Source organism: Lacerta agilis, chromosome 4 (assembly GCF_009819535.1).
Source record: "Lacerta agilis isolate rLacAgi1 chromosome 4, rLacAgi1.pri, whole genome shotgun sequence".
NCBI lineage: Eukaryota > Metazoa > Chordata > Lepidosauria > Squamata > Lacertidae > Lacerta > Lacerta agilis.
The window spans coordinates 52,844,220-52,862,814 of NC_046315.1; the positions used below are offsets into that span (position 1 = coordinate 52,844,220).

The window sequence follows — 18,595 nt, forward strand, 5'->3', positions numbered from 1 at the left end:
CCTACATAAGCAGGAGATCTTATATGTCTATGGTATGGTGGTGGAATTCATCCTTCGATTGCTTGTGTCTGAAACAAAAGTTCTTATGAATTTGAAATTTGGGGAAACTTTGGCAATTTGAACCCATAATGTTGCGTTTTTCAATAATGTCAATTTTAACTTTGAAATTCCTCGAGTATCCTCGAGGGATACTTTTAAAAACCTAATGACAGAATTCAGAGGTAGCCACTGTGATTGCCTTCAGATGTTGTTGGACTCCAAATCCCGTTAGCTCCACCTAGCATGGCCAGTGGTTGGGGGTGATGGGAGTTGTTGTCCAGAACATTTGGAGAGCAACCTTATATAAGAATGCTGTTCTGCACTTGACGGTAAAACCTGATGGGGTGTGGCAATGGGTGGATTTTTATTCAGCTGGTGTAGATAAAATAGCAGAAATTTATGTGTGATATTGCAGGTGTCAAAGAAATAGATCCATTCATCCATTGCACTGTGGAATTACAGGAACAGCATTTCCTAGTTGAGAGAACATTACATTACTGCTTTTGTTCCATGGAATGTTTCCATCAAGTATTAACATTTCGCTGCAAGAGCAGAATTAATGCAATGATACTTCAATACTGACAAACTCCTTTTCTAGTGTTTTTGTTATCCTAAACAATCCTGTCTCACAATCATGAGATGATTTACAATTGGCCAGCTTTGCTAAAAGTAGAACTTCACTTTAAGTGGTTCTATGCAGACAAAGAGAAGAAGTTTTGTTCCTCATAGTATGAGTGACAAGATCTGATTTCTCCACCCCACCCCTTTTGGAAAATATAGTTAGCGGTTACATTTTTAAAATGTTGAACAGGGTAGTAGTCAACCTGTGATTGGCTCCACCTCCTTGCTGAATGTTTGCTGGCACCCAGATTTGACTTTTTACATAATGTGTGAAATGTCCTTTCGAATTCAGTGTATACTGCTGCTAGTGAAGTTCACAGACTGGAGACAGAAACTGAGTTGAAATAGGTGTTTTCAATATAGCAACAATTATATATGACCAGACAGTTATGTTTGATACCAGGTAGATTGCAAAGTGCTGAGGCTCTCCACCCTATCACACTCCAAGGGAACTACCTTATGTCACAGTGATGGAAAACCTGTGGCCTTCCAGATGTTGTTGGACCGCAGCTCCCATCACCTTGTCACCATGACTAATGACCAGGAATCATGGGGAGTTGTAGTACAGCAGCTACATCTGGAGGGCCATAGGTTCTCCATCCCTATTATACTAGATCTGGCTGTTTATGACAGGTGGCAAAGGCTCTCTAGCACAGGTCTTTCAGGTTACCTGATCCTTCAAAATAAAAACCCTGGAGATGCTCTACCACTGAGCTGTGTCCCAACTGGGTATCCTGAAAAGGCAAGCAAACCCTCCAACCCAATCTGGGCCTTTGGTTCTGCTGTGTTCACCCCAAAGCCTGCCTAGAGGATGCATAACATAAAATTCTAAGCTGAAATCATGACAGAGCTTGGTTACACCTCTAATGCACTTCAGCTGTGTGATCTTCATGGCACAGAGGTATTTCAGCTTGAATTAAGTCACCCCCTTTCTAACTAATTTTCATTATAGATCAGGTTTTCCTTGTCCTCCCACCTTGGATTCCCCCTCTTTTCAGTGGGGCTCTTCCTGTTCCACTTCTGTTCCACTCTGGCAAAAAGTCACCGTTTCCCCTTTGAAAAACATTGGCCCACCAGTGCCCTGTGATGTCTCAGCCTCCCAAAGGTATTATATATCTTCCCCTTGCCCCAGTTTCTTTCTTTGCAAACCTGCTGACAGGGCCCAGATTTCCTACTTTTCCTTCTCCCATCAAACCAAATTTCTCAGATGCTGCCTGTGAATGAATTCAAATTCACCAGAGGACAGCTCAGACTATTAAAGGGATTTTCAAGAGCACTAATGGCATTCTGATGCCCAGGGGCATTTCTACATGGGGAAGCAAATCACATCAACTAGAGCGGTGAGTTTAATATAGACTGATGAATGCAAATGAATACACTTTGTGAATGTTCTCTTTAACATGTATTAGCAGGACTTTTCAGAGTTAAGCCACTTTGTGCCTCATGCATTTAAATTCTACTAAGCAAACTCTTGTTGGATGGCATGGGGAGGGGAGGGGAGGGTGAAAATGTGCTAGCTGAACCCTAGTCAGATACATGCACACTATGTTATCTAATGTTGGGGTTCCCAAACTGTGGGCCATAATACACTAGTGGACCACAAAGGATGGACATGTGCAACATTAAGCCACCATGTTGAAATGCATCTCTGTTTCTCACAGTGAGGCGATCCCATAGACTGTTGCTCCCCTCCTCTTTATCAATATATGGGCTGTGGGTCAGCTGGTCTAATAGCTTATGTACCCCTCTCACCATGCGGGTTATTCAGCTATCTGGACTATACCCAGCAAAGACAAATCTGAGGACCCACTGATTTTCCAGTAGACATTGGATAATTTTCTGCTATTCATGCTATTGGGAAGGGGTGGGGAGAAATCGCAAGCAACACCATTCCCCCTTTCTTAAAAACCAAATTTCTATACCCACATCTTGTAAATGTTTTACACTGAAGATCAGTATATAATACAATAAATAATAAATATGATTCTCCCTTGTCTAACCAGGATTGTGAGAATCACATGAGGTAGTTGTTTCACATTTTTCTATTTCTTGTTAACATCACTGGGCTGTAGAGAAGGTATGACACCAATATGGCCAGCAACTGCACCAGTTACCCAACCTTTCCAATCACTTCCTCTAGGAAGGGTCATAGGTTAGTGGTACAGCACATGTTTTGCATGAGAAAGGTGCCAGGTTTGATCCCCCTTCATCTTCAGGTGGGTCTGGTCTACACCCCTGCCTGAAAGCCAGGAGAACCACTGCCAGTCAAGGTAGTCAATACTGAGTTGTATGTGTCCATGGTCTGACTTGGTATAAGGCAGCAGGGGTGGACTTTGCTCTTTCAAATTCCAGCAGCACCCTATGTGAGTCCAAAATTCAGTGCCCCTCAGCTCTTGCCTTCTGTTCTGCTCAGTTCACTGTGTCATAGTTGTGGCACCCTTCGGTGACCTCTACTGTGGTGCCCAGTGCAGTGAAACGAGCTGTGTTGTCCTAAATCTGCCTCTGAAGACAGCTTTCTATATACAAATGTCAGTGGCGAGACACATGGGAATCAGCCCCCAAGAATTGGATTACAGCTCTGGTAATCAGTCCTGAGAAAGTAACAAGTGTGCAAAGGGACAAGAGATGTCCCTTCAAAAGAGAGAACTGCTCTTTACAGAAAAAATACCAGAAAGGGGTCACTGAATGTCATGGTTGTTGTATACTAGAAGCCCCCTCTCTAGGTACACAGAAGTATATTAATTTGTAAACTGTATTTCAAAGGGAGGAAATCCCGAATGGCCGGATGAGGGCTGGCTTCCAAGATCCATGGAAGGTTGGGGGAAATTGAGCCATGGAACATAGTGGGTGTCTGTTGAAGTGTTTGTGTGGCGGGATTTAGAGCGGGGAAGGGAATTGACCTGCAAGAGTCTCTATCAGTTTACAATATCCTCGAGGGCAGTATTGGGGTCTTGAGAAGATGACTTCCATTCATTTCACAAATACAGAAAAGAAAGAAAAGTGGCTTTAAAAAAAAGAAGATACAGAAACCAAAACAAATTGAAATGCTTGTCTATTCAGTGTTTGGACTTCTGGTAGGTTGCGCCATTTCTAAGGAAGGAATTGCTTCACTGAGGGAATTCCAGCGCTTCGGAAGCTGTGGGTAACTGCAAAAGCACTGCGGATCCCTGGAAAAACCTCAAATTGGGCATTTTGGGGGCCTGGAGATCCGGTGAGTGCCCTTTGCGACTCAGTTCAGTTCTAAATCAATGAAGTATCTCTTGTTTCAGGCTGGAATCCACACAGCATGATTCTAGCTTAGCTCTGGGATTTACAGTCAGTGCATTGCATATTTCTTGAACTTTTGCTGTCAGCAGAAGATTCCCGCCACCAACTGCTTTTACAGTGGCCCAAATTATATTTTCTGCTGTGAAGGTTCTTGCCCTGTAACTAGTCTATCTAGCGCAGAGCTTTCCAAACTGTGTGTTGCAAGACACGTTAGTGTGTCGGCTGCAGCGTGTAGGTGTGTCGCACTCCCTACGCTCCTCCTGGAGCTGGAAAGGGTTAGTCTAACCTCTGGTTTGCTAGTAAAACTGGATTGCTGTGTCACAAAATGATGCATGTCCAAAAAGTGTGTCACCAACTTGAGAAGTCTGATCTAGCTTTTCTAAAGCCATGTGGCATATTAAGCTTTGAAATAAAGTGGAGAAAACAAGGCAAAAGACGACAGAGGATGAGATGGTTGGACAGTGTTCTCGAAGCTACTAACATGAGTTTGGCCAAACTGCGAGAGGCAGTGAAGGATAGGCGTGCCTGGCGTGCTCTGGTCCATGGGGTCACGAAGAGTCGGACATGACTGAACGACTGAACAACAACAAAAACAACAACAACAACAACAACAACAGAACATTCTCTTTGTGTGCAGGTTAATAGTTAGGCCCAGCCAACACTAACTGAGTGTGCTCTAGAATCTGCTTCAGAACTACCAGAAAAGTGCAGGGAGTTTGCAGCACACACTTAGGAGGTCACTGGCTGGCATACAGCTGTGGATTTTATTTATTTATTTATTGTTCTTTGAGGGTAGGAAATCTGAAATCAACTGGATTAGATAAACATGGTTGGCTCTAAGAAATGGGTTCACCGTCAGGCTGTGAGCTGAGAAAGCTTGGCCAATCAGTTTTAGTGACAAATTTGGCAAGCTCATAAATCCAGGGTGAATTTGAAATGTCTGTCGGAACTTAAACCCACATGAGGGGGAAATGTTTCAGAAAAGGTTATAGGCATGAAGCCTAAAAAAATGCACAATAACAAGAAATTCTGGAAATCAGATTGCTTAAGAAGTAACCCTCAGTTTATTGTTTGCCCATCATTATGATGGATGGTGTATCTGGTTGTTGTTGTTTTTTTTGGTGGGGAAAGGATTTGTATACTGCCAGGACTCCTAGGGTTGCAGTGTGTCTATGTGTGCTTTGTGCCAAAGCAGAGCTATTTCACACACAGTACTATGTCCCTCCACACACAGAGACCAGGGAAAATCATGTCTGCCACTCAGTGAACACTTATTTGGGAACTGTGGCTGAATCCAGTGCCTGGGGATCATATCTGGATAATACATATGCATCAGGTTCATACATTGTTTACAGGAATATGAAATAATATTATAAATACACTTTAAAATGTAATATGTAAAGGAGCCCTTAGGACTTATCCATTAGAGGAAATTTGCCTAATTTCCCCCTCTGTACCATTTTATTTCTCTGCATATTTTTTGAAACTGAGATGTTAATTTATTGAGTAGCTATTGTTCAACCAAGAGGGAAATCCTCAATCCCTGAACTCCATTAGATTTCCATATCAAGTTGACACCAGGCTTACTGCAGTTTAATTGCAATTGTCAAAACTTTTGTTAAAGCCATCCCTTCACATTCCTGATAACTAGGTTTTTAAAAAGAGCTTGAAGGATGTACCAAGTTGAAATCTGCAAATGAGTAGGGGAATCTATGGGTGGAATTGTCTAGTTCCACTTTGCAGAGCTTTGGCAGAGAGTGGAGTGAAGTCAATTTGCCAAAACTCCACAGGTGAGCATAGAAGCCAGAGTGGCCTCCATGAGTCACTGCATTGAAGATCTCTGATGGAGAAAGGGATTGATAAAACACTCTGGACTGGGATTCAAGGGGTTCTAGTGCAGGACAGGGGACATAATGGATCCCTGTTTCCTATGGAGGGACAAAAGACCAACCTCCCTGCTCTTCCCTGCACCAGAGGCCTGTTTATTCCACACCCCACCTCTCAAGCTTAAGCTCCCCACAGGTCTGCCTGCACCCCACTAGTTACACCCAGTTGCAACAATCCCCACCACCCCCAGGGCCTCCTCCAGCCATCACATTCTCTTCAGGCCTGACCTAGCTCACCTTCTTGTTTTTGTTTGGCATGGTCGACTAGCCAGGTGGCTAAGGGTCCACCAGGCTAGAGAGTTGCAGCCTCCCATGGCAGGGATGGTGGCATTGGTGATATCCCCATTGTCTTGCTCCCCCTCACTGCCCTAGCTCTCCCCCACCCATCGGACCCAGCTCAAGACTCTTCCCTCTTCCCCCCACCCTGCCTTATCTGACTCCCAGGAGTGGCAGCAAAGGAGGTGGTGGAGAAGCGAGAGGGGTAAGAAAAAGCAGGCAGCCTCAGTCAGCAGCTCTCCCTTCCCCCTGCTTCCCCCAACATGAAACCATACCTCAACAAAAATGGGAATTCAGGACTCTGCATGACAAAGTGAGAAGTTGTGATGATTTAAAAGGCTTTTGTGACGGTCCCAGCATTTTGGGGGCAGTTGGATACTATGCAACTGAGTCAACAGAGTTGCCTTGCTACTTTATGATTCCTGATTAGTGAGGGTCACTGATGTCATTTGCATAGCAAGCATTGTCCTTACTCTGAATGGGCTTAATTTCCTCCTGCTGAACACAGCAAATACTTAAATCTGATTGGCTACATAGGATTATTACACTTTCATCTCCAATACATGGTCCTGATTAGGTGGAGAGGAATTGAGCAAAGCAACGACAACGAAAAAAGGGGAAGGAGTGAGGGAGAGGCAATTAAGCACCAGCAAAAGGTGAAAACATGGCGGTCGATAGTAGCAATCACTGTGAAGAACATAGAATGGATTTGGAATTGCCCACCCTCCAAATCACTATTTTCAAGCCAAAGGAAAACTGAAACTGGAGAATGTTTCATTCAGCCTCAACATATTGTAAATTTCATGTGAAGAAAATGCTGCATGGAGACTTTCGTATGGTGCCTGACCTTGCTCATGAATCTCAGCTGCTTAAAAAGGCTTGGAAAATTACATTATTCTATACCATCAGTGCTCACTCAATAAATACGGATAAAAAGGCCAGGCAAGAGAAATCCCACAGAGCTCAAGTATTGACTTCTAGCTTTGGCCCAGCAGTGTAACAACTCTCTCTAACTAATGAGCAAGCAGCTCAGAAGGACACGGCGCCCTTTTTGATTCATGTGCTGGTCTTGCCGAGAGCTTATTAATTGTCATTGTTCCCCCCCCTTGTGCTTCACAGTAAATATTTGTGTGTGCAGTTATGGGAGGGCTGTCTGCTGCCACGTGGGGGAAAAGTAAATTACATTTACTTTCCCCTTTATTGGAATCCTTATTTTGATTATCATGTCAACCCCTGAGTGGAAATGTAAGAAATATAGAAGAGAAGAAAAGAGAAGCATGTCAATGTTGTGTAGCCACTCCACTGCTTTCAAAACAATGGTTCCACATATTCCATTTCACAATAACAATTGCTTATCATCACAACATTTGAGCAATGCTTTAAATGTGACTTTTTAGTCAATAATGGTGGTAGCAAGAAGAGTCTCAAGTATTTCCAAATTTAGCACAACCCCCTACTCATAAAACTGGTGTGTGTGGGAGGGGAAAGGATCTCGGTAACACTAACATTAACAACATACCTCGGAGGGCAGATCTTAATAATTAGCCATATATCAGGATACGGGCTAGTTGGGGAAAACAACTGGGTATTTACCCTGGAGTAGACATTATGGTAAAGTGATGCCTCCCCCACAAAAATAGAACAGGGAAGCAGAAGTCTTTGTCTGCCACTAGATGGCAAACCCCAACATGCCATTAACCCCCCCTTTAAAAAAAACAAACACATCCTGCCTATCTTTTATTTTTAAGAACGAAACAATAATTTGTCCAATTCATTTGAAAGCTGTAACCATGGCATTAAAAGCACTGATGTAAGATAGGTCCCATTATTATCATTATCATAATTATAGCAAATATGAGACACAACTTGTATTTGGGGAAAATTTTTAAACTGTAGGCTTCGCCTTGCAAGGAAAATGTACCTCCTAAGAACCCCCTTAAGCCTGCTCAGTTTCCTTTTGCAATTTTTAACAGACCATGTTCTCATTTTGGAAAAGTTGCAAGCCAGGGGGAGAGTGCTTGCTGAAATGAAAGCAAAGTCTTCTCACCCCAGGAGAGAGGCTATTTGCAAGTCTGCTACAGAGGCGATTGTATCAAGAAACAAGGGCAGAAATAAGCCCAACAAGCTAAGGTTTGAGCCGTCACACCTCTATTGCACATGCTCAGAGCACACATTTCAGTCTTCATACAGTGATGGCACACTCAAAAGCAATCCTGGGGGAAAATTTTTTTCTGTCAGGCGCTGCATTCCCACCAGGGGACACATGCCTGTGATGCATTGGGGACATAGACAAAAAATAAAAAAATAGGTGTGCCATCCCTTCTCTCTCCCTTTCTATTTCTCTCTTTTCATTGCCCCCCTTTGCTCTCATTGCCACCTACATGAAGTGAGGTCAAGGGCCACATTTGGCCATTTGCCCACAGGTTGCCCAGGATTTCCATATAATGACTCATTCCAGCCACAGTCACAATGTGTAGAATGCACCATGCCTGGCAAAGAGAGTGCACAGCCCCAGGAGGAGGCTGAGGGTGGTGTGTAAACTGTTTGTGGCCCCATCTCCACAATACATTTAATGCCATATCATACCACTTTACATAGCCATGGCTTAGGCCCAGGGAATCCTGGGAACTGAAGTTTGTTGAGGCTGCTGTTATGAGGCCCCTATTCCCCTCAGAGCTACAATTATCAGAGTGCTCTGGAACTGTAGTTCTGTGAGGGGAATAGGAGCCTCCTAACAACTCTGAGTGCCCGTAACAAACTCCAGTTCCTGTGATTCTCTGGGGGGAAGCCTTTGCTCTTTATAAAGTGAGATGATTTGGCTTTGAATGCATAGTGCAGATGGGGCCTGTGCCTGGTGCCAGAATGACACAATGACCAGCTCTGAACATTTTGGCTGCAGTGAAAGTCAATTGTCACATGGAGGCTGCTTCCCACATGATCCTTGTTAATATGTTCTCTAACTTTTACAGCATTGCTCCTTAAATAGCATAGTTTATAGGGGATGTTCTGTTTCTTTTAGTGGGCTTTGGATTTGATCCATAATAAGAAACACCTTTTAAAATGTTGGCCAACGTTGATTTATGGCTAACTAAAAAGCTTTTTTAGATTAAATAAAATGTTTTCGCCACACAGCTCTGTGTACATTAATCTCCATGGAATGCATTTAAAGTGTGCTACTATTTAAAACACCCCCTTTCCCCCCTTCTTTCAATAACATAGGCAGGGCAAGACTATTCATACCACACTTTGTAAATTTGATGCCAATGTTAGTTTAATTTCTTCCTTTATTTGGCTTTAAAAAATTCTAGAGAATGAGGTGAAAGTAACGTAGGGCTTGGGTATTCAACACAACCAAAACAGGCCAAGAAAAGTGTTAAGGACCTGTTTAAATATAGCTGAAACTGGAGAGGGAAGAAAAAATATCTGACAGTATAATTGGGGGCTGTCAGGTACCCAAGTTGGCAGCTGACAACAAATTATTCGAGATGTTGATACTAAGGAGGGGCGTTTGGCATAAGCTGGGAATCACAGGTGGGCAGTGTTGTTGCTGGACTAGATCGACCATTGGCCTGATCCTGCAGGCTCATCTAACATTCTTACCATTGCTCAACTAGGCAACTGATTTTTTGGGGGGGAGAAGCAAGGCATTTATATCAGTCTAGATGGCACAGCCACAGTTGGAATAATGTGCACAGTTCTTTTTTTTACTGTTCTTTATTCATTTCTATACTGCCCTTCTACTTCTTCATGACTTACTGCAGAAGTTGAAAACTACATAAGACAAATGGACATTGTAGTACTGAAAATAGGCTTGCCCCATAACCAATAAGAAAAACTAGACCAGACTAAAATAACAGATGAAAACAATAGTAACATCTTATTAAAAATTATTGGTACAGTTCTGGAAAAGCCCACCAGAATAAAGAAAAATGTATTTACAGCCCATCCAAAAGTATCTGGAATGGGGTGAAGTGAACCTCCTTTTGGAAGCCACATCAAATCCTGGGTTTTGCAGCTTCCAGGTACCCACCCTCCATGGCACTGATGGCAGGGAAGGAAACCTCTGAGTTGGACTGGGGTTCTCGTGGTGGTGGTAGCAGAGAGGAGGCAATTCTTGTGCTATTCTGTCTCAGGTCATTTGTAATTTTAAAGTGCCAAGGCAGGTCATTTGTAATTTTAAAGTGCCAAGTGTTATCTATCAAATAGATAACAACTGAAGCTGGTGAAAGACTAGAATTGGTGAAGTTCTGCCTGTCCCACCTAAAGGGAAAAACGATGTGGCAGAGCATGATCAGGAAAGGGCAACCAAAATGATTGAGGGTTTCGAGTACCTGCCATAAAAGGAAAGGCTGAAGCATTTGTAGCTTTTTAGTTTAGAAAAAAGATGACTAACACGGAACATAAAAAAGGTTTATGAAATTATTTATGGTGTGGATAAAGTAAACAGAGGGTGGCATGGCCATGGCAAATTTCACACTGCTGGGTGGGGAACAGGACTAGGCTCCTGGCCTGGGCACCCCACCCTATTGCTCTTGCCCAGCATTGTTGGGGATTTGCTAAGCAGGTGGCCACAGGGAGGAGGAGAAGCACTTGTTCTTAGGCCAGGGTGCTTGCTTGCAATCTTCAAGCAAGAGGGCAGATCTTAGAAGGGGTGGACTGGAGGCAGAAGCTCCTAAGGCTTCAGTTCTTCTTGATTGGCGCAAGTTGCTCACCAGGAGCTGTCCATAGTGCTACAAGCACAAGTTTCCCTTGCTGTCTGTAGTAGCCTTGCTTCCATGTCTTGTACAGTGTAAGCTACAGCAGGGATTGTCAGACTTGAGGCCTCCATGGTCTAACCCTGCCCCACAACCCTTAGATCCATCAAGTGAAGTCTGCTGCAAAATAAATATTCTTAGAACAAATAGGGATTTGTTTTGAGCACTAGAACTAAGCAGAGCTCACAGTCTTTCCACGCAAAAACCCACTCCTGGTTACCCCCTCCCAACTTTCTTACATTGGCAGTATGAATTAGGGGTGGAGGATGGTGTTACCATTGTTTAACAAATGGGACTCATAAGTCCTTGCTTATCTCCTTCCAAACACCCAGAGATCCTATTCTATCTTACACTCATCGCTGAGCTACAGACAGATCATAACACTCTCCTCCATAATATTTATACCATTTGTAGAGCAATGGAACTGATTGGCAATATATTCAGAATGGACAGAAACACTATTTCATGCAGCACATAATGTAATTACAGAATTTGCTGCCACAAGCTGTGCGGATGGGTACTAGTTAAGTGGGTTTAAAAGGATACTGGATACCAGCAATTAGTCATTGCAGTTAAATAAAACCTCTAACTTCAAATGCACTCCTGGAAACAGGATTCAACACTATCCAGTAGGGTTATTCTTCTTCTTTTTCATAGATACGTTTTCCTAGGAGTCCATAGAACAACAATTTCCAAGGGAAATAAAGACATAATTGTTCAGCATTGTTAATCTACTGATTGCCTCTCCTTCTCGATAGAACAGAAAGGCAATATTTATAGATTCATGTCAAAGGAGCACATGTATTTCTAATTAGGCTTAAGTACTTTCACTTAGATTATGGGCCAATCATACCTGACTAGTTCCAGTACCCTTTGGCACTCTGAATACATGGACCGGGATGACACAAGACTGTTTAAGTGAACTGTTCTGAATATTCAACAAAAAGCATTTTCTAAATGAAAGAGGATTTGAGAGCGGTGAAAAGTATCACAGCCCCCACCCTTTCTTTACCCCTTTTTGTGTAGTGTTCTTAGCTTCCATCTTTTTCTGCTCTTCAGCTTTGACCGATTTTTTTTTTTAGTGCCTTTTTTGTAAGTCAGTCATAGGTCACATTGGCAATACTCTACCTTAGCATCACACATCCAACCAGATTTGATAATTTGACAGTGCCTTCAAACCACTCAGATTGGACTACATGATGGAGGCACAAAGCCACATCAAAGTTAGGCCAATGCACTGGAAGAGGAAACATTTTTACCCCACTTCTTAGCTCCCTGACAGATTGGCAAAATGGGCTTGCATTTTGCTAGCTGTAACATTTTGTGTGTGAATTGTGCTCCTTATATTTGCTTGAAGTTTTATCATTGGGTTGCTTCAGTTTACTTCAACATACCATTTGCCAGTTCTGCTGGCACAAATGCTAACTGTGTTGGAAAAGTGCCCGTCTTCTACCAAGTATACTTCAGAGAAATTGTTTCTCAGCTATTGATTATTCTAGGCTAGTGCTGTGACATTGTGACTTTGTGCTGTCTCTACCTACCATTTTGTGGAAATACGGCTAACTGAACTGAGTCCATAAGGGGTCGTCCATTACCTTGACAAAACAAAACATCAATATAATATTGTGTTTTATTTTGTTTGTTTGCTCCCATGTAAATGCTTTGTAGAGTCCAGTCTTATACTTCTACACTATGACCATTAATTTCAAAAGGTCTTTAGCAGGATCAGATCTTGATGGACTGCCTCCTTATGATATCAAGCCAGGCTTCAATATTTAAGACCCTGTATAATGAAAAACCAAAGAAATGGCATATCTGCCATTCTCTGCTGGTAATTGTCTAGATAATATATAATTACATGTTTAATTACCCCCATTTAAAGATCTCATTGAGGGTTAAATTATATCACTTGTGGCTGGTGCCATCCACAGGGGATTACAGTCAGATAAGATATGAAGATACAAAGTATTTCATTAGCAGCTAATTGAGTTACCTGGGTACACAACAATCCTCTCAAACTGTCATCATCTTTTGAATATGGAGCCAGAGCATCATGTAACTCTCCTCTGTCCTGCAAATTGTGCACAAATGGGACTTTCAGTTTACACTTTCCTTTAGGCAAATAGTGTGCTCCAGTCCTCTAAGTTTCTTGAGTGATGTGTTTGCTTTCAATTCCTTGAACGTAGGGCATCTGTCTTAATGAAATGCCAGTCTGTGTTGGATCCTTATGTAATATGCCCTTGTGTAGATCCTAGGATCTTTTCAATTCAACCCGTGCAGTTGTATTTTAGTAGAGGGACATTGGAATCGGACTGTTGTTAGTGTTTTTCTTTCTTTCTCTTGCACTCATTCTGACTCTGTGATAATGACACACAGCAATGGTAAGATGCAGGCCTATTATTCTGGCCATGTTAAAATTCCTAATGTCATTGCAGAGTAGCAATAAATTCCCAGTTGAGCAGCTCTCAATTAGCATTTAAAAAGCTAAACATTTTTCACCATGTCAATTGTTTTGGGACGGGGATCATTATGCCTCTATTGGGCTGTAAGACTATTTTAAAATGTAATATTATACATTGATTTCATGACTACTTTTATTTCTCATTTTTATGCTTATATTATTCACTGGTATGTGTGTGTGTGTGTGTGTGTGTGTGTGTGTGTGTATATATATATATATATATATATATATATATATATATATATATATATAATCCCTGCTCTCATTATTACAACTGAGAAGAAAAGATTAGCTAGATACTTCAAAGGGTTGAACTGAAATAACATTCTAAATCTCAGAACAGAGCAACCATCCTACTGTACATTTATCAAAATTTAATTCTGCACATGAGATAAGAATACAGCACTGCCCAAGTAAGGCCAAGCAAAAGGGGATTTAGATTGACTAACACCAGTCATCTCCTTGATCAAAGTTTAATTTGCAGCTTAATAGAAGGAAGTTCTATTATTTCCCTTTTTTGGTAGTATCAAATCATTCTACTTGCTAATGGATAATATGAATATGCTCTGGTCACCAACTCCTTTCACCTAGGGAAATTGCTTGGTCACATTAAAAGCTTTGAGCAAAGTCCACCCGGTACATTTACTGAGTCTTCTTGCCCAAGTCCTACTGAGTAGATCAAGTTTCTAGGGACATTGTCACATTGGACCTTAGCAGTCTCTGCAGCCCTCTGGGTAACATGGAAGCTACATCACTAAATGTGTAATCCTGAACATGTCTACTCAGAAGTAAGTCTGCTGTGTTTGGTGGGACTTACTCATGTATCAGTGTATGTAGGATTGCAGCCATAGGTTACAAACATTTTGAAAGCATGGAGCCCACAGAAATAAATGAATGCTAAATCCAATTTCATAATTTCCTTGACTGGAGCATTTCCTTGAAGATTTCTATGTGGAGTTAAATGTCCTGGTGATTAATATCACAAGAGAAATAAGCCATTTGCTTTAGCAATGTAAGGAATACATTCCTTTTCCTATTATGTTTCCAAAGAGCTTGTGCAAATACTATACATGTTTTCCTCTACTGGGAGATGTGACTATCTATGAGGTTGAAAAGGTCTCTTAAAAAGAATTACAGGCTGAGACGCAAAGCCCAGGCTACAATGTCCTGTTGATTTCAGTGGGAGAGCTGCTCACTTCGGTCAAATTAAAAGCTTAGAGTAAAGTGCACCAGTCTTGAGCACTTCTTGCATATGTCCTAGGCAACAGATCAAGTTCTCAAGTTTCTCTCATTGAAATCAATGGGACAGAATACAAGTGCTTAACTGGCTAGATCATATCCCAAATTCACCTGTAGAGGCTTGTTTATAGATAGAGGAGAGGGATTCTATGCGCAGCAGCCTATGAAAATTGGCACTGGAACTTTGGTGAAGAACATGAGGAAGACAAAGACGGCATGGCTGAAGCACAGGTCTAAGGTATCAGACACAATGTATGATGAATCTCATGCATTTTACATCTGTCCAGCCAAAGGAGCTCCACCTTGTGTACATGGTCAACGCCATATCAGACAATGTATGGGACAAAAGACGGCAAATAATCTTTATTGCTCAAAGGACTGTATTGTCTTACACAAGTTTTTGAACCAATCCAGACCAGTTAATTCTATCCTTCAGTTATAGTAAGTTGAAATTTGAGTAGGACAAATGATCTAGTAGTGTAATTTCATCCCTCCAATGTTTGTTTCTCTAAAACAAACCTTTGGAAAGCTCGCTTAAACACAGGCACACATAAAAGCACAGATTATTTTGTATTCATGACTCTAGAGAGGAATGGTGAATGCTTTTCATTTACCAATATCGCCATCATTCATTTGAGCTCCAGCTTAAAGAGTAAATCAAGAAATTAGCTGAAGGCTTGGTCATGAGTAATTACACTCACACTGCATAGCTCAGGAGTTTGCTCGCCATCCATCCATCCCCTTTTTATTGATTGTGCTGTACAGAAACACATTATAAAGCAAATATATTTGGTCTGCAGCTAGACCGAATAGCTCATTTACTTCCACAGTTATATCATTTGAAATAGGGTGCTGGGGTGATGAAATGATGCCAACTGATTTGGCTATGATCTACATTTTAGTTTGCTTCAGCAGCTCTAAATATGTTGTTATTATTGCATGAATAAATAAGAGGTTTGTTTCCTAAAGAAGATACATTTTTTATGGTACAGCCTTCTCAGACATGCAAAATGTTTTCTTTTCACCTGCATGATGAAACCTTTATTTTCTTGGACCTTAGGAGCAAACATAAAAAATTGTGTCAGGATATAGTTTGGTAGAATCAGATAGTTTTATTTGCCCTTAGAGAATAGTTTTTGTGTGTCAAATTTGGGCAAGCAAAACATTTGAGAAATAATTGTGGCAGTAAAATGGCTAGATTGGTCTGGAGGCTAGGTAGGGAGAAAGTTACAGTTTGGATTACAGCACAAACTAGAATTAAGAGTTTAATGAGTAGATCAATAGGCAGTGAGGATGCTAACTGAAAATTCTCTCTCTCTCTCTCTCTCTCTCTCTCTCTCTCTCTCTCTCTCTCTCACACACACACACACACACACACACACACAGTTGGCCCACCCACCTTTGTTTTCCCTCAGTTAACTTCCACCTGTTTGATTCCTCCTTACAGCCATTCCATAGGGTGGCACTGCCTGCCAGTTTAGTGTTGTCCTTGAAGAAGGCAGGAGGGAGGAGGATATGGACAAAAAATGAATGTTTTTGTCATTGGCTCTGGCTCCACCTATTGTTGGTCTCCCTGCCGTCCACACTGCAAGCCCCAAAAGACAGAAACCACCATTGTCAATTCAGAATTTTAGCTGTTTAGGAAAGCTCTAAAGACCTACTGAGGTTCTGCCTGCTTTCTCTGGAGTTGTTTTGTTCTCCTGTGAATGGGCTTTGATGTAGTTGTGTAATGTATCTTAGCAGCTGTCTGTGTGTGTTGGATGTTTGTTGTTTTTATGGCTGGCTTTTATTAAATATTTTACGTTATATTTTATTATATTAGAAAACTACATTGAGAAGCATCCCTTTACCCTTAATGGCAGCCTAGAAGCATTTTGACCAAATAGACTGGCACTACTTGGCACTGTATATAAGAAGGGGGGGGGGGCATTCTACAAGCTGTGAAAGGTTGTATTGTCAACCCCAGAGCTGATTAAATGTGTCTCCTTGAAATGTCTACTTTAGACAGGTTTGGAGGAAAAATGAGCTTTGCTGCTGTGTTCATGCTGGTCAAGGGGCATTTTTCACAACAGCACCATCCATCCAATTTCAGTAACATGTCCAGAGAGTTGCTTTATTGCCCTAAATGTTTGCTTGTGGAATTCCTTCCAAAAGAATACCTGGGAGTGTGCTGTGTAAATCTGAATTGTGTAACTCTTCCCACTACCATCACCATATACACATGTACATAACTATTGTCAGGGATTACAATTGTAATCAAATCCTATGCACTTTTACACAAGAATAAACTCAGTTGAACTCATTAGGACTACTTCTAAGTAAACATGCATAGGATTATACTGCCCGTATTACTGAGTCACATTAAGGATATTGGAACATATACTGAGAATGTATACCAGAAATATATAGTATATATTAGTAGAGGGTTTTGGTTGATGTGGTGATATATTTTTGTTGATGTGCTTAAAAAAAAAAAAAAGAATTAAGGTGTCAAAGAAGTTGAAAATGTGCCTGAGGAATACCTGAATACTTTATCAGTTAATTTGCCATTAGATTGAATTGTGCAGGAAGATTATACAATGAAAATCGGAGATTTTCCTAAGAACACTTCTCATTTAAAAACAAAATAAATCTCACTAACTAAATGAAATGTGCTCTTTTTCCGCATCTGGTTCTTATTCTACACCTCCTGTTTCTTCTCTCTGAAATGTGTGTCAAGCTGTGGTGACCTTTATTTGTTTATTGTTTTGGCACAGATGAGAAAAATAAAGTTCCAGATGACTTCGATATAGACATGGATGCACCAGAGACAGAGAAAGCTGCAGTGGCGATACAGTCTCAGTTCAGGAAATTCCAGAAGAAAAAGGACGGGCCCAAATCTTAGTCTCTACCTCACAGTTCCCACCATCACCACTTCCTGGTCTGCCAGGAAATAAAATAATTAAATAAATCTAGATGCATGTACAGAAATTCCCACTATTTAAAAGTCCATCGGCGGGTATTGAAACAAGTATGCTTGTTGCGTGACTTCATCTGTATGTTTATCTACAATCTCAATTCTTCTGCAACTCACTATTTCCCTTGATGTTCAAATAAAACGTTAGGATGAAGTTGCTTTAACTTGTCAGCCTTGATCTGTCTTGTTATATTAATCCAGCAAGCCCAGTGCTACAAATTAAAAACAGCCCAGATGCCTATTTTCCTCTTCACTTAAAGCTCGGAGACATAAACACAGCACCTTATGTTATCAACTTATTTTTGCTGAGGAATGAGAGCATAAACTCTCAGCTCACCTTACCTCATTTGGTGAATCCAGATGCCAGCCATATGTGACAATGGACAATATTTTCCCTTAATGAGGTGAATGTGCAGAATGCCATAGTGAGCTGGGTGGTGTGGAAGGGAATGTAGAAGGAGGGGGCTCTGTGTAGATTTGAGGGATATGTCACTGTCTAGAGAAGAGGGATACACCAAAAGTATTTAATTTATTCTCACAGAATCCAAGGATCAATGTGTTCCTAAGAAACAACATAATCTCAATACAGTTGCTCTCCAGGGGGCCCACCAATAGTTTCAGTATGCTGGTGGAACATACTGCAGGACAACTGGAATCAATCTGGGTTCTGCTTCACCTTTCCCATCCCAATCTGCACTGTGACAACACACTAACCATTAGAGATTTCCTCTCAATACCCTGTTGACATTTGCAAGCCTAGATAAGCTTTCCCCCTCATATACTTGTTACATAAGCTCTATATATCCAATGCCATAACACTTCAAGGTTATCAGCACTGTAGACTTAAACCAGTTGGAGCAGTCATAACCCTCTTCCTGGAAAACATGGTTGGGGTGACACAGATGCTCAAAATTTCTCAGTACTTTTACAAAACAAAAATTTGCAAGATTCTTTGGGGAAGGTCTTTGCTGTTAACTGGTATAGGTTTGCTGGTATAATAGATGTAGGAGCTGCATTAGACCAAGTTGGACCATCTGACTCAGCACTGTTTAAATCAGGCACCCCCAAACTTCGGCCTTCCAGATGTTTTGGACTA

General features: G+C 41.4%; 1 protein-coding gene across 1 annotated transcript in view; it reads left to right on the plus strand.

The window, feature by feature from the left end:
- The window catches only part of PCP4 (Purkinje cell protein 4), a 42,497-nt gene extending 24,834 nt beyond the window's left edge, over positions 1 to 17,663 (plus strand). Inside the window, exon 3 of the mRNA XM_033147051.1 lies at positions 17,300 to 17,663. Within this exon, the coding sequence (XP_033002942.1) occupies positions 17,300 to 17,427 (128 nt within the window). The 3' untranslated portion in view covers positions 17,428 to 17,663. The remainder of the gene's footprint in view (positions 1 to 17,299) is intronic.
- Positions 17,664 to 18,595: the final 932 nt, after the last annotated feature.